This window comes from Coregonus clupeaformis, chromosome 29 (assembly GCF_020615455.1).
Source record: "Coregonus clupeaformis isolate EN_2021a chromosome 29, ASM2061545v1, whole genome shotgun sequence".
NCBI classification, from domain to species: Eukaryota; Metazoa; Chordata; class Actinopteri; order Salmoniformes; family Salmonidae; genus Coregonus; species Coregonus clupeaformis.
In genome coordinates this window covers 14,064,356-14,077,557 of record NC_059220.1, presented here as the reverse complement: position 1 = coordinate 14,077,557, position 13,202 = coordinate 14,064,356, and the positions used below count along the sequence as shown (strand labels likewise).

Genomic DNA, 13,202 nt, shown 5'->3' with positions numbered 1-13,202 from the left:
GTTATTGTCCTGCTGAAAGGTGATTTTGTCTCCCAGTGTCTGTTGGAAAGCAGACTGAACCAGGGTTTCCTCCAGGATTTTGCCCGTGCTTAGCTCTATTATGTTTATTTTTATCCAAAAAAAAACTCCTTAGTCCTTGCCGATGACGAGCAGATCCATAACATGATGCAGCCACCACCGTGCTTGAAAATATGAAGAGTGGTGCTCAGTGATGTGTTGTATTGGATTTGCCACAAACATAACACTTTGTATTCAGGACATACATTTAATTTATTTTTTGCAGTTTTACTTTAGTGCCAGGATGCATGTTTTGGAATATTTTTCTTCTGTACAGGCTTCCTTCTTTTCACTCTGTCATTTAGGTTAGTGTTGTGGAGTAACTACAATGTTGTTGATCCATCCTCAGTTTTCTCCTATCACAGCCATTAAACTCTGTAACTGTTTTAAAGTCACCATTGCCTCATGGTGAAATCCCTGAGCGGTTTCCTTCCTCTCCGGCATCTAAGTTAGGAAGGACGCCTGTATACAGTGCATTCGGAAAGGATTCAGACCCCTTCCCTTTTTCCAAATGTTGTTACATTACAGCCTTATTCTAAAATGGATTACATCTTCTCGTCAATCTACACACAATACCCCATAATGACAAAGCGAAAACAGGTTTTTAGAAATTTATGCAAATGTATTAAAAATAAAAAACAGATTAAAAAAAGTATTCAGACCCTTTGCTATGAGACTTGAAATTGAGCTCAGGTGCGTCCTGTTTCCATTGATCATCCTTGAGATGTTTCTACAACTTGATTGGAGTCCACCTGTGGTAAATTCAATTGATTGGACATGATTTGGAAAGGAACACACCTGTCTATATAAGGTCCCACAGTTGACAGTGCATGTCAGAGCAAAAACCATGCCATGGGGTCAAAGGAATTGTCTGTGGAGCTCCGAGACAGGATTGTGTGGAGGCACAGATCTGGGGAAGGGTACCAAAACATTTCTGCAGCATTGAAGGTCCCTAAGAACACAGTGATCTCCATCATTCTTAAATGGAAGAAGTTTGGAACCATCAAGACTCTTCCTATGGCTGGCCGCCCGGCCAAACTGAGCAATCGGGGGAGAAGGGCCTTGGTCAGGGAGGTGACCAAGAACCCGATGGTCACTCTGACAGAGCTCCAGAGTTCCTCTGTGGAGATGGGAGAACCTTCCATAAGGACAACCATCTCTGCAGCACTCTTTATGGTAGAAAGGCCAGACAGAAGCCACTCCTCAGTAAAAGGCACATGACAGCCCGCTTGGAGTTTGCCAAAAGGCACCTAAAGGACTCTCAGACCATGAGAAACAAGATTCTCTGTTCTGATGAAACCAAGATTGAACTCTGTGGCCTGAATGCCAAGCGTCACGTCTGGAGGAAACCTGGCACCATCCCTACGGTGAAGCATGGTGGAGGCAGCGTCATACTGTCGGGATGTTTTTCAGCGGCAGGGACTGGGAGACTAGTCAGGATCGAGGGAAAGATGAATGGAGCAAAGTACAGAGAGATCCTTGATGAAAACCTGCTCCAGAGCGCTCAGGACCTCAGACTGGGGCGAAGGTTCACCTTCCAGCAGGACAACGACCCTAAGCACACAGCCAAGACAACGCAGGAGTGGCTTCAGGACAAGTCTCTGAATGTCCTTGAGTGGCCCAGCCAGAGCCCGGACTTGAACCCGATCGAACATCTCTGGATAGACCTGAAAATAGCTGTACAGCGACGCTCCCCATCCAACCTGACAGAGCTTGAGAGGATCTGCAGAGAAGAATGGGAGAAACTCCCCAAATACAGGCGTGCCAAGCTTGTAGCGTCATACCCAAGAAGACTCGAGGCTGTAATCGCTGCCAAAGGTGCTTGAACAAAGTACTGAGTAAAGGGTCTGAGTACTTATGTAAATGTGATATTTCAGAAAACATTTCTAAAAACCAGTTTTTGCTTTTTCATTATGGGGTATTATCTCATATTGTGTGTAGATTGATGAGGGGGAAAAAAACGATTTAATCAATTTTAGTATAAGGCTGTAACTTAGAAAATGTGGAAAAAGTCAAGGGGTCTGAATACTTTCCGAATGGACTGTAACTTTGTAGTCACTGGGTGTATTAATACACCATTCAAAGTGTAATTAATAACTTTAATATGCTAAACGTGATATTCAATGTCTGCTTTTTAAAAATGTTATCTATCTGCAAATAGGTAGCCCTTTTTGCGAGGCATTGGAAAACCTCCCTGGTCTTTGTGGTTGAATCTGTGTTTGAAATTCACTGCTCGACTGAGGGACCTAACAGATAATTGTGTGTGTGTGATATCATGTTAAACACTATTATTGCACACAGAGTGAGTAAAAACATAATTCCACTTTGACATTATGGGGTATTGTGTATCTGCCAGTGACACAAATCTCAATTTAATCAATTTTAAATTCAGGCTGTAACACAACAAAATGTGGAAAAAGTAGAGGGGTTTGAATACTTTCTGAAGGCAACGTATTAACCAAACTTGTTCAATATGAAAAGCCCATTTTCAGTTTGGAAACGCTTTGTTACGGTGTGCCCTACTGAACATGACCAAAATCATAGTCTACGGTTTTTATGGAAAAATAGCTAATTCTGCAGGTAGCCTATTGTTCACAGAACTGGCACATTTGAAGAGATCCAGTAGACTCTTGTAGAAAATGGGTATGTGATGATTTAACTTCAGCTTGTTCTTGGTGCTGTGCTATATTCAAATGGTGGGGGGGATGCACCATGTGTCACTGCTACCGCCAGCCTTGTTTGTCTCTCAGCCCGTCAGTGAGATTTAGTATAATCAGCTTAGAGTAGCTAGTCCGTCCGCATCTCTTTCTCTCTCTATTTCTTTCTTTCTCTCTCACTCACTCACTCACTCATTCACTCACTCACTCACTCACTCACTCATATGGTCATCTCATCCACCTCATTATCACCACACTTCACTTATATTACTTTGCGTAAATCCATTTCCTGAAGCAGCTATTTCTGGTGGCTTTTTTCATTGATGTCTTTGAAGTATTATCTAATTGTATTACTAGAGATGGAGGCTGGAACTTTAATGATGAGAATTAATTGGGCTAAATGGAAACTGCGTATCACATCCTACAGCTATTGTATACAGTACTCATATGCCTATGAACCAGAGTAATACTGTTAGCACTGAGGTGTTGTGCCCTAGTAGGAAGTCCACTGTGTGCAGCTCACCCAGCACTACTAAAAATAGCCCGAGTATGTCTACCTCTGCTTAGCTTCCCAGTAAAGCAAGAAAAAGAATCAAGCATCCCAGAAAAGTGTTAAAAATAGCCCATGTTAACATATGTAGCTTAAGAAACAAGGTTCATTAAATCAATAAATTGCTAGTAACAGATGACATTCATATTGTGACAATCTCTGAAACTCACTTAGATAATACCTTTGATGATACTGTGGTAGCAATATGAGGTTATAACATTTACAGAAAAGACAGAAATGCCAATTGGGGCGGTGTTGTGGTCTACATTCAGAACCACATTCCTGTAAAGCTTAGAGAGGATCTCATGTTAAATACTGTTGAAGTAATATGGCTACAGGTTCACCTGCCTCACCTAAAGCCCATTCTGGTGGGAAGCTGCTATAGACCACCAAGTGCTAACAGTCACTATCTGGATAACATGTGAAATGCTTGATAATACACTGCTCAAAAAAATAAAGGGAACACTTAAACAACACAATGTAACTCCAAGTCAATCACACTTCTGTGAAATCAATCTGTCCACTTAGGAAGCAACACTGATTGACAATAAATGTCACATGCTGTTGTGCAAATGAAATAGACAACAGGTGGAAATTATAGGCAATTAGCAAGACACCCCCAATAAAGGACTGGCTTTGCAGGTGGTGACCACAGACCACTTCTCAGTTCCTATGCTTCCTGGCTGATGTTTTGGTCACTTTTGAATGCTGGCGGTGCTTTCACTCTAGTGGTAGCATGAGACGGAGTCTACAACCCACACAAGTGGCTCAGGTAGTGCAGCTCATCCAGGATGGCACATCAATGCGAGCTGTGGCAAGAAGGTTTGCTGTGTCTGTCAGCGTAGTGTCCAGAGCATGGAGGCGCTACCAGGAGACAGGCCAGTACATCAGGAGACGTGGAGGAGGCCGTAGGAGGGCAACAACCCAGCAGCAGGACTGCTACCTCCGCCTTTGTGCAAGGAGGAGCAGGAGGAGCACTGTCAGAGCCCTGCAAAATGACCTTCAGCAGGCCACAAATGTGCATGTGTCTGCTCAAATGGTCAGAAACAGACTCCATGAGGGTGGTATGAGTGCCCGACGTCCACAGGTGGGGGTTGTGCTTACAGCCCAACACCGTGCAGGACGTTTGGCATTTGCCAGAGAACAACAAGATTGGCAAATTCGCCACTGGTGCCCTGTGCTCTTCACAGATGAAAGCAGGTTCACACTGAGCACATGTGACAGACGTGACAGAGTCTGGAGACGCCGTGGAGAACGTTCTGCTGCCTGCAACATCCTCCAGCATGACCGGTTTGGCGGTGGGTCAGTCATGGTGTGGGGTGGCATTTCTTTGGGGGGCCGCACAGCCCTCCATGTGCTTGCCAGAGGTAGCCTGACTGCCATTAGGTACCGAGATGAGATCCTCAGACCCCTTGTGAGACTATATGCTGGTGCGGTTGGCCCTGGGTTCCTCCTAATGCAAGACAATGCTAGACCTCATGTGGCTGGAGTGTGTCAGCAGTTCCTGCAAGATGAAGGCATTGATGCTATGGACTGGCCCGCCCGTTCCCCAGACCTGAATCCAATTGAGCACATCTGGGACATCATGTCTCGCTCCATCCACCAACGCCACGTTGCACCACAGACTGTCCAGGAGTTGGCGGATGCTTTAGTCCAGGTCTGGGAGGAGATCCCTCAGGAGATCATCCGCCACCTCATCAGGAGCATGCCCAGGCGTTATAGGGAGGTCATACAGGCACGTGGAGGCCACACACACTACTGAGCCTCATTTTGACTTGTTTTAAGGACATTACATCAAAGTTGGATCAGCCTGTAGTGTGGTTTTCCACTTTAATTTTGAGGGTGACTCCAAATCCAGACCTCCATGGGTTGATAAATTTGATTTCCATTGATAATTTTTGTGTGATTTTGTTGTCAGCACATTCAACTATGTAAAGAAAAAAGTATTTAATAAGATTATTTCATTCATTCAGATCTAGGATGTGTTATTTTAGTGTTCCCTTAATTTTTTTGAGCAGTGTATATGTGATATCAATAGCGAGGTATACTTTCTGGGTGATTTAAATATTGACTGGCTTTCTTCAGGCTGCCCACTCAAGAGAAAGCTTCAAACTGTAACTGGTGCCTGTAACCTGGTTCAGGTTATCAATCAACCTACCAGGGTAGTCACAAACAGTACAGAAATTAAATCATCAAGATGTATTGATCATATCTTTACTAATGCTGCAGAAATTTGTTTGAAAGCAGTATCCAAATCCATTGGATGTAGTGATCACAATATAGTAGCCATATCTAGGAAAACCAAAGTTCCAAAGGCTGGGCCTAATATTGTGTATAAGAGGTCATACAATACATTTTGTAGTGATTCCTATGTTGTTGATGTGAATAATATTTGTTGGTCTGTGGTGTGTAATGACGAGCAACCAGACGCTGCACTTGACACATTTATGAAATTGCTTATCCCAGTTACTAATAAGCATGCACCCATTAAGAAAATGACTGTAAAAACTGTTAAATCCCTGTGGATATTTGTGAGAGGTATTGACATGTTGAATGCACTGAGCTGTCTGTTCGAACTACTGGCACACAGCTCGGACACCTATGCATACCCCAGAAGATATGCCACCAGAGGTCTCTTCACAGTCCCCAAGTCAAGAACAGACTATGGGAGGCGCACAGTACTACATAGAGCCATGACTACATGGAACTCTATTCCACATCAAGTAACTCAAGCAGTAAAATTAGATTTAAAAAACAGATACAAATACACCTTATGGAACAGCGGGGACTGTGAAGCAACACAAACATAGACACTTGCATGCAAACACATGATAACATACGCACTATACACACATGTACACATGGATTTTGTGTTATAGATATGTGGTAGTTGAGTAGAGGCCTGAGGGCACACACTTAATATGTTGTGAAATCTGCTATGAATGTATTGTAATGTTTTTAAAATGTATAACTGCCTTAAACGTCGCTTTAGAGAATTTGGCAGTACGTCCAACCGGCCTCACAACCTCAGACCACGTGTATGGCGTTGTGTGGGCGAGTGGTTTGCTGATGTCAACGTTGTGAACAGAGTGCCTCATGGTGGTGGTGGGTTATGGTATGGGCAGGCATAAGCTACGACATCGAACACAATTGCATTTTATCGATGGCAATTTGAATGCACAGAGATACCGTGACGAGCTCCTGAGGCCCATTGTGTTGCCATTCATCTGCCGCCATCACCTCATGTTTCAGCATGATAATGCACTTTCCCGTGTCGCAAGGATCTGTACACAATTCCTGTAAGCTGAAAATGTCCCTGTTCTTCCATTGCCTGCATATTCTCCAGACATGTCACCCATTGAGCATGTTTGGGATGCTCTGGATCGACGTGTACGACAGCGTGTTCCAGTTCCCGCCAATATCCAGCAACTTCAGCTCACCCCTACCTTTTAAAAAAGTTATCTGTATTCCCAGTCATGTGAAATCCATAGACTAGGGTCTAATGAATTAATTTCAATTGACAGATTTTCTTATATGAACTGTAACTCAGTAAAATATTTGAAATTGTTGCATGTTGCATTGTATATTTTTGTTCAGTATATTCGCCTACTCACATCATGCAAAGAAAGAATAAAAGGACACAAACACAAACACAGAGAGACTTTTCAAAGCCCTGCCGCTGTAGCGTTGGTACAGTTGACATTTTCAGTCCCTCCAGGATTCCGAATTCTGTGATCGCAGGGCTTGCAAATTTGACCAGTCACCGCAACATTTCCACATAAAACTGTCAAATCATCGCAATATTATCGCATAAAACTGACCCATCACAGCAGTACAAAATGAGGGCTTGCCATTTCAACCAATCACTGCACATTATACCGCATAATATGGTTAAATCAAGCCATAGGTCAAGAAATGTCTTGCCTCATCAGCGCATTTTTGCGACAAATTGGACAGAATCATCGCATATTGCCATGCAAAATGTCAGAATTGCCACAGCAAAATCAAGCATTTTTTGTGGACAAATGTATATATAAAAAAGAAAATCAAAAAAGAATCCCAGTGAAACCCTGGAGGGACTGCATTTTACATTTTAGTCATTTAGCAGATGCTCTTATCCAGAGCGACTAACCATTAGTGCTTTCATCTTAAGATAGCTAGGTGACACAACCACATATCACAGTCGTAGTAAGTACATTTTCCTCCATTACTGAGGGAGCAGAAAGGAGTCAGGAGGATAGCCTTTAATGAGCCATTGTCCTGCTTCGCTCTTTCTTTTTCTCTTTATTTCTCTTTCTCTCGTTCTCTCTTGCTCGCTCTCCTTCTTCTGACATTCATACCGCATGTATTATTTGTCAGAGACTAAGGCATTGCAATTCGCTCGGTGTCCGTGGGCGAGCGTGTGTGCACTGAGTAATATTGGCCTTTAATGCTGTTCCCGCTTGCTGCCTTTTGAAATGGCTCTTTCAATGGAGAAAATTAAGACCGTTACATTGTAACAAGCTAATAAAGAGGGCCATACTCAAATGGTGAGAGGGAGGAGGAAAAACACCATGAAACACATTTTTTTTTTTAAAGTAGTCGTGGCTTTTACATGAGTCGTCGTCGTCCCCTCTGTTCGAACTTGACGAGGCCTAAGCGGCTAATGTTCAAACTCCAGATTGGGGAAAATAAGGCAACGTTTTAAAGGTTCAGATCTTTCATGTCGTTACACCGGGGCGGTAACTAACATATAAGCTTATTTATTTCTCAGGATATTATGATTGCATCTCTATCTGTCCATCGCTTGCTATAAAGTTGCAGTGTATTCGTGTTTTTAGCTAAATCCTGTGAGTGATGATTTTGTATTTATTTCCCAGAGTTCCTGCCACCACTGCATGCCATCTTGTTTGGCTGTGGTTTGACTCGATTGGTCTAATGTTCCAGGAAATGCTGTGACAAAAACAAAGAGGTGGCCAATTAGGCATGTGGGCCTGCTAATGATGGAGAGGTAGTCTGCGGCAGGCGGAGGGAGAAGTCTGCGGGCTACTTAGTGAATATCTGTGCAGTATAGACCTAATCACCTGATCACTGCCAGGGAGTGAGGACAGGCCTGGGTAATGTTGTTGTTGTTGTGAATATAATACAATTTATACTTTATTGTCCATTCTCAGTGTCTTGTTGCAGTCAAGCTTCCGAATACTTTAGAATATTTTCCAAGACATCACTGTGTTGTAAATAGAATCTGTAGGCTATGTAGAATCTATGTCACAATTCTTTATGCCAGTGGCTTATACACTTGTTGTTGTTTTCTGTTATAGGAGCAACTTCCATCTCCTGAAGAAGAACGAGAAGCTGCTTAGAGAGCTGAAGAACCTCGACTCCAGGCAGTGGTATGTTAGTGGTTCTTATTCCTCAGACTGTTTTACTTATAGAACAACAAAAATGTGTCCTTATATTTCTCATCTTGTTCCTTATCTTTTCTCTCATTCCCCATCTTTTCCTCTAGTCGAGAGACACACAAAATAGCTGTGTTTTACGTGGCGGAAGGGCAGGAGGACAAGCACTCTATCCTGTGTAACACCAGGGGGAGTCAGGCTTACGAGGACTTTGTCTCTGGGCTGGGCTGGGAGGTAAGACGGACTCCTCTCTCTCCAATACAACTTTCAGCATCTCTGTACACTGAGTGTACAAAACATTAGGAACACCTTCCTAATATTAAGTTGCACCCCCCTTTTGCCCTCAGAACAGTCTCAATTCGTCGGGTCATGGACTCTACAAGGTGTCGAAAGCATTCCACAGGGATGCTGGCCCATATTGACTCCAATGCTTCCCACAGTTGTGTCAAGTTGGCTGGATGTCCTTTGGGTGGTGGACCATTCTTGATACACACAGGAAACTGTTGAGTGTGAAAAACCCAGCAGCATTGCAGGTCTTGACACAAACCGGTGCGCCCGTCACCTACTACCATACCCCGTTCAAAGGCACTTAAATCTTTTGTCTTGCCCATTCACCCTCATTTCTCAATTGTCTCAAGGCTTAAAAATCCTTCTTTAATCTGTCTCCTCCCCTTCATCTACACTGATTTGAAGTGGATTTAACAGGTGACATCAATAAGGGATCATAGCTTTCACCTGGATTCACCTGGTCAGTCTATGTCATGGAAAGAGCAGGTGTTCTTAATGTTTTGTATACTCAGTGTATATACACAACACATACTCTTACTGATAAGCCTTATGTGGTTACCTGGTTTATTTAGTCAAGTATTCATTAGTGAGTTATTGTTGAGTTATATTAGTATTGAGTTATAAACTCAGCAAAAAATGAAACGTCCTCTCACTGTCAACTGCGTTTATTTTCAGCAAACTTAACATGTGTAAATATTTGTATGAACATAACAAGATTCAACAACTGAGACATAAATTGAACAAGTTCCACAACATGTGACTAACAGAAATTGAATAATGTGTCCCTGAACAAAGGGGGGGGGGGTAACAGTAACAGTCAGTATCTGGTGTGGCTACCAGCTGCATTAAGTACTGCAGTGCATCTCCTCCTCATGGACTGCACCAGATTTGCCAGTTCTTGCTGTGAGATGTTACCCCACTCTTCCACCAATGCACCTGCAAGTTCCCGGACATTTCTGGGGGGAATGGCCCTAGCTGTCACCCTCCGATCTAACAGGTCCCAGACGTGCTGAATGGGATTGAGATCCGGGCTCTTCGCTGGCCATGGCAGAACACTGACATTCCTGTCTTGCAGGAAATCACTCACAGAACAAGCAGTATGGCTGGTGGCATTGTCATGCTGGAGGTCATGTCAGGATGAGCCTGCAGGAAGGGTACCGCATGTAACGCACAGCGTTGAGATTGCCTGCAATGACAACAAGCTCAGTCCGATGATGCTGTGACACACCACCCCAGACCATGACGGACCCTCCACCTCCAAATCGATCCCGCTCCAGAGTACAGGCCTTGGTGTAACGCTCATTCCTTCAGCGATAAACGCGAATCCGACCATCACCCCTGGTGAGACAAAACTGTGACTCGTCAGTGAGGAGCACTTTTTGCCAGTCCTGTCTGGTCCAGCGATGGTGGGTTTGTGCCCATAGGCGGCGTTGTTGCCGGTGAGGTCTGGTGAGGACCTGCCTTACAACAGGCCTACAAGCCCTCAGTCCAGCCTCTCTCAGCCTATTGAGGACAGTCTGAGCACTGATGGCGGGATTGTGCATTCCTGGTGTAACTCGGGCAGTTGTTGTTGCCATCCTGTACCTGTCCTGCAGGTGTGATGTTCGGATGTACCGATCCTGTGCAGGTGTTGTTACACGTGGTCTGCCACTGCGAGGACGATCAGCTGTCCGTCCTGTCTCCCTGTAGCGCTGTCTTAGGCGTCTCACAGTACGGACATTGCAATTTATTGCCCTGGCAGTCCTCATGCCTCCTTGCAGCATGCCTAAGGCACGTTCACGCAGATGAGCAGGGACCCTGGGCATCTTTCTTTTGGTGTTTTTCAGTCAGTAGAAAGGCCTACGTTTTCATAACTGTTACCTTAATTGCCTTCCGTCTGTAAGCTGTTAGTGTCTTAACGACCGTTCCACAGGTGCATGTTCATTAATTGTTTATGGTTCATTGAACAAGCATGGGAAACAGTGTTTAAACCCTTTACAATGAAGATCTGTGAAGTTATTTTGATTTTTACGAATTATCTTTGAAAGACAGGGTCCTTAAAAAGGGAGTTTATTTTTTCTGTGCCTGATTTAGAACACTGAAAACACTTTGTTGGCCCACTCCTTGAATTGGTGTATCTTATGTAAGTTTGATGATCCATTTTCCTATATTCCAGGTGAACTTGACCAGTCACTGTGGCTTCATGGGAGGTCTTCAGAGGAACAAGAGCACTGGTCTGACCACGCCTTACTTCGCCACCTCCACCGTCGAGGTCATGTACCACGTCTCCACACGGATGCCCCCCGACTCAGACGACTCACTCACCAAAAAGGTATGTTGTGGTGTTCTAGGAACGGCAGTTGGTGTCTGTGTGAAAAAAGTAATGTCTTGACTGCAACCCTGTTATGCTCTTTTATTGAGATACACACACCATGTATGTCTGTGTCCCTCTCACTCCCTTTCATCCAGTCAGCAGGGGGTAGGTTATTCTGTGTTGCCTTTTTAGATGACCACTGCTCCCCTGGAGAGAGAGACCCAATGTCTGCTCTCTCTCTCTCACACATACACACCACTCTGTAGTGATTCTCTGTACCCCTCAACTCATACAATGCGGAACAAAAATACACTCTGACCTTTCTGTTCAGTCCACTACTAAACCATTATGTCCAGCTCTCTCAGGTGGGTCACATTTCTACCTGCAGAGAGCTGTTTTTGTGTGGACTTGAGCCCCACAGAGAAACATGCCATGTTTTGCTAATGTAGACGAGAGGAGCTTCCATCTCCCTCCAGCTACAGGGGCAATGGGTTGCTACAGGAGACGAGAGGAGCTTCCATCTCCCCCCAGCTACAGGGGCAATGGGTTGCTACAGAAGATGAGAGGAGCTTCCATCTCCCCCCAGCTACAGGGGCAATGGGTTGCTACAGAAGACGAGAGGAGCTTCCATCTCCCCCCAGCTACAGGGACAATGGGTTGCTACAGAAGACGAGAGGAGCTTCCATCTCCCCCCAGCTACAGGGGCAATGGGTTGCTACAGAAGACGAGAGGAGCTTCCATCTCCCCCCAGCTACAGGGGCAATGGGTTGCTACAGAAGATGAGAGGAGCTTCCATCTCCCCCCAGCTACAGGGGCAATGGGTTGCTACAGAAGATGAGAGGAGCTTCCATCTCCCCCCAGCTACAGGGGCAATGGGTTGCTACAGAAGACGAGAGGAGCTTCCATCTCCCTCCATCTACAGGGGCAATGTGGGAGAAAATATATTCTCACCTTGAATGGTTCCCTTTATCCCTCTCTCTCATGAAGCCCTTTCTCCTTCTATCTCTTCTTTATTTATCTCACCTCATTCTGCCCCCTCTCTCTTTCCCTTTGGAACATGTTAGCATCTCTCTCTCTTTCCCTTTGGAACATGTTAGCATCTCTCTCTCTTTCCCTTTGGAACATGCTAGCATCTCTCTCTTTCCCCCTACCTCTCTCTGTCACTCTTAACCTAAAATAGACATCACCTCTCTCCCTTGTTTTTCTCCTCTTCTACAAATGTCCATCTGTCTTGGTATTATTTTTAAGCAGGCAGAAATGTAATAAGAGAACAGAGGGCATTAGCTGTAATGAGTTTGGCTGTGAGGCCGGGGTGGCCCGTGATACAGGGGGCCTGTAGCCATAGATCGCCACGGTGATGCAGGATGAACAATGAAGTATCATTAGAGCTGTCCCCTCACTTCCCCTGGCATACATCTTCAACAGGGGCGATACACACATACACAGCCATGACCAGATGCTAAGGTGCTGCTAATACTAATAACATACTCATTAATGAATGCAGACAGACAGGAGGGGAATATTGAGGTGGCCGGTTGTGTGATGGCCAATAATACACACACAGCTTCTTAGTCGGCCGATAGCTGCAGTAGTCATTTCGTTGTAACATTAGAGTAGTAGAGGACGGGATTGTGATATGTGGTTGTCTCACCCAGGATATCGATGGTCCCACCTAGCTATCCTAAGATGAATGCACCAACTGTAAGTCGCTTGGGTGAGAGGGCTAGAGAGAGGAGGTGTCTTTCTACCCCTAAGCCATAAGACTGCTGAACAATTAATCAAATGACCACCTGGACTATTTACATTGACCCCCCCCATTTGTTTTTACACGGCTAATACTTACCTTGACTAACCTGGACCCCCACACATTGAGCCTTTTATATAGCCTCGGTATTGTTATTTTATTGTGTTACATTTTTATTATTTTTTACTTTCGTTTATTTGGTAAATATTTTCTTAACTCTTTCTTGAACTGCATT

At 44.4% G+C, this 13,202-nt stretch overlaps 1 protein-coding gene across 1 annotated transcript in view; it reads left to right on the top strand.

Moving 5' to 3' along the window:
- Positions 1 to 13,202, top strand: part of LOC121544748 (ral GTPase-activating protein subunit alpha-1-like) — a 117,895-nt gene that overhangs the window by 65,213 nt on the left and 39,480 nt on the right. The window contains exons 36-38 of the mRNA XM_045209109.1: positions 8,565 to 8,636; positions 8,753 to 8,876; positions 11,086 to 11,241. Of these exons, the coding sequence (XP_045065044.1) occupies positions 8,565 to 8,636; positions 8,753 to 8,876; positions 11,086 to 11,241 (352 nt within the window). The remainder of the gene's footprint in view (positions 1 to 8,564; positions 8,637 to 8,752; positions 8,877 to 11,085; positions 11,242 to 13,202) is intronic.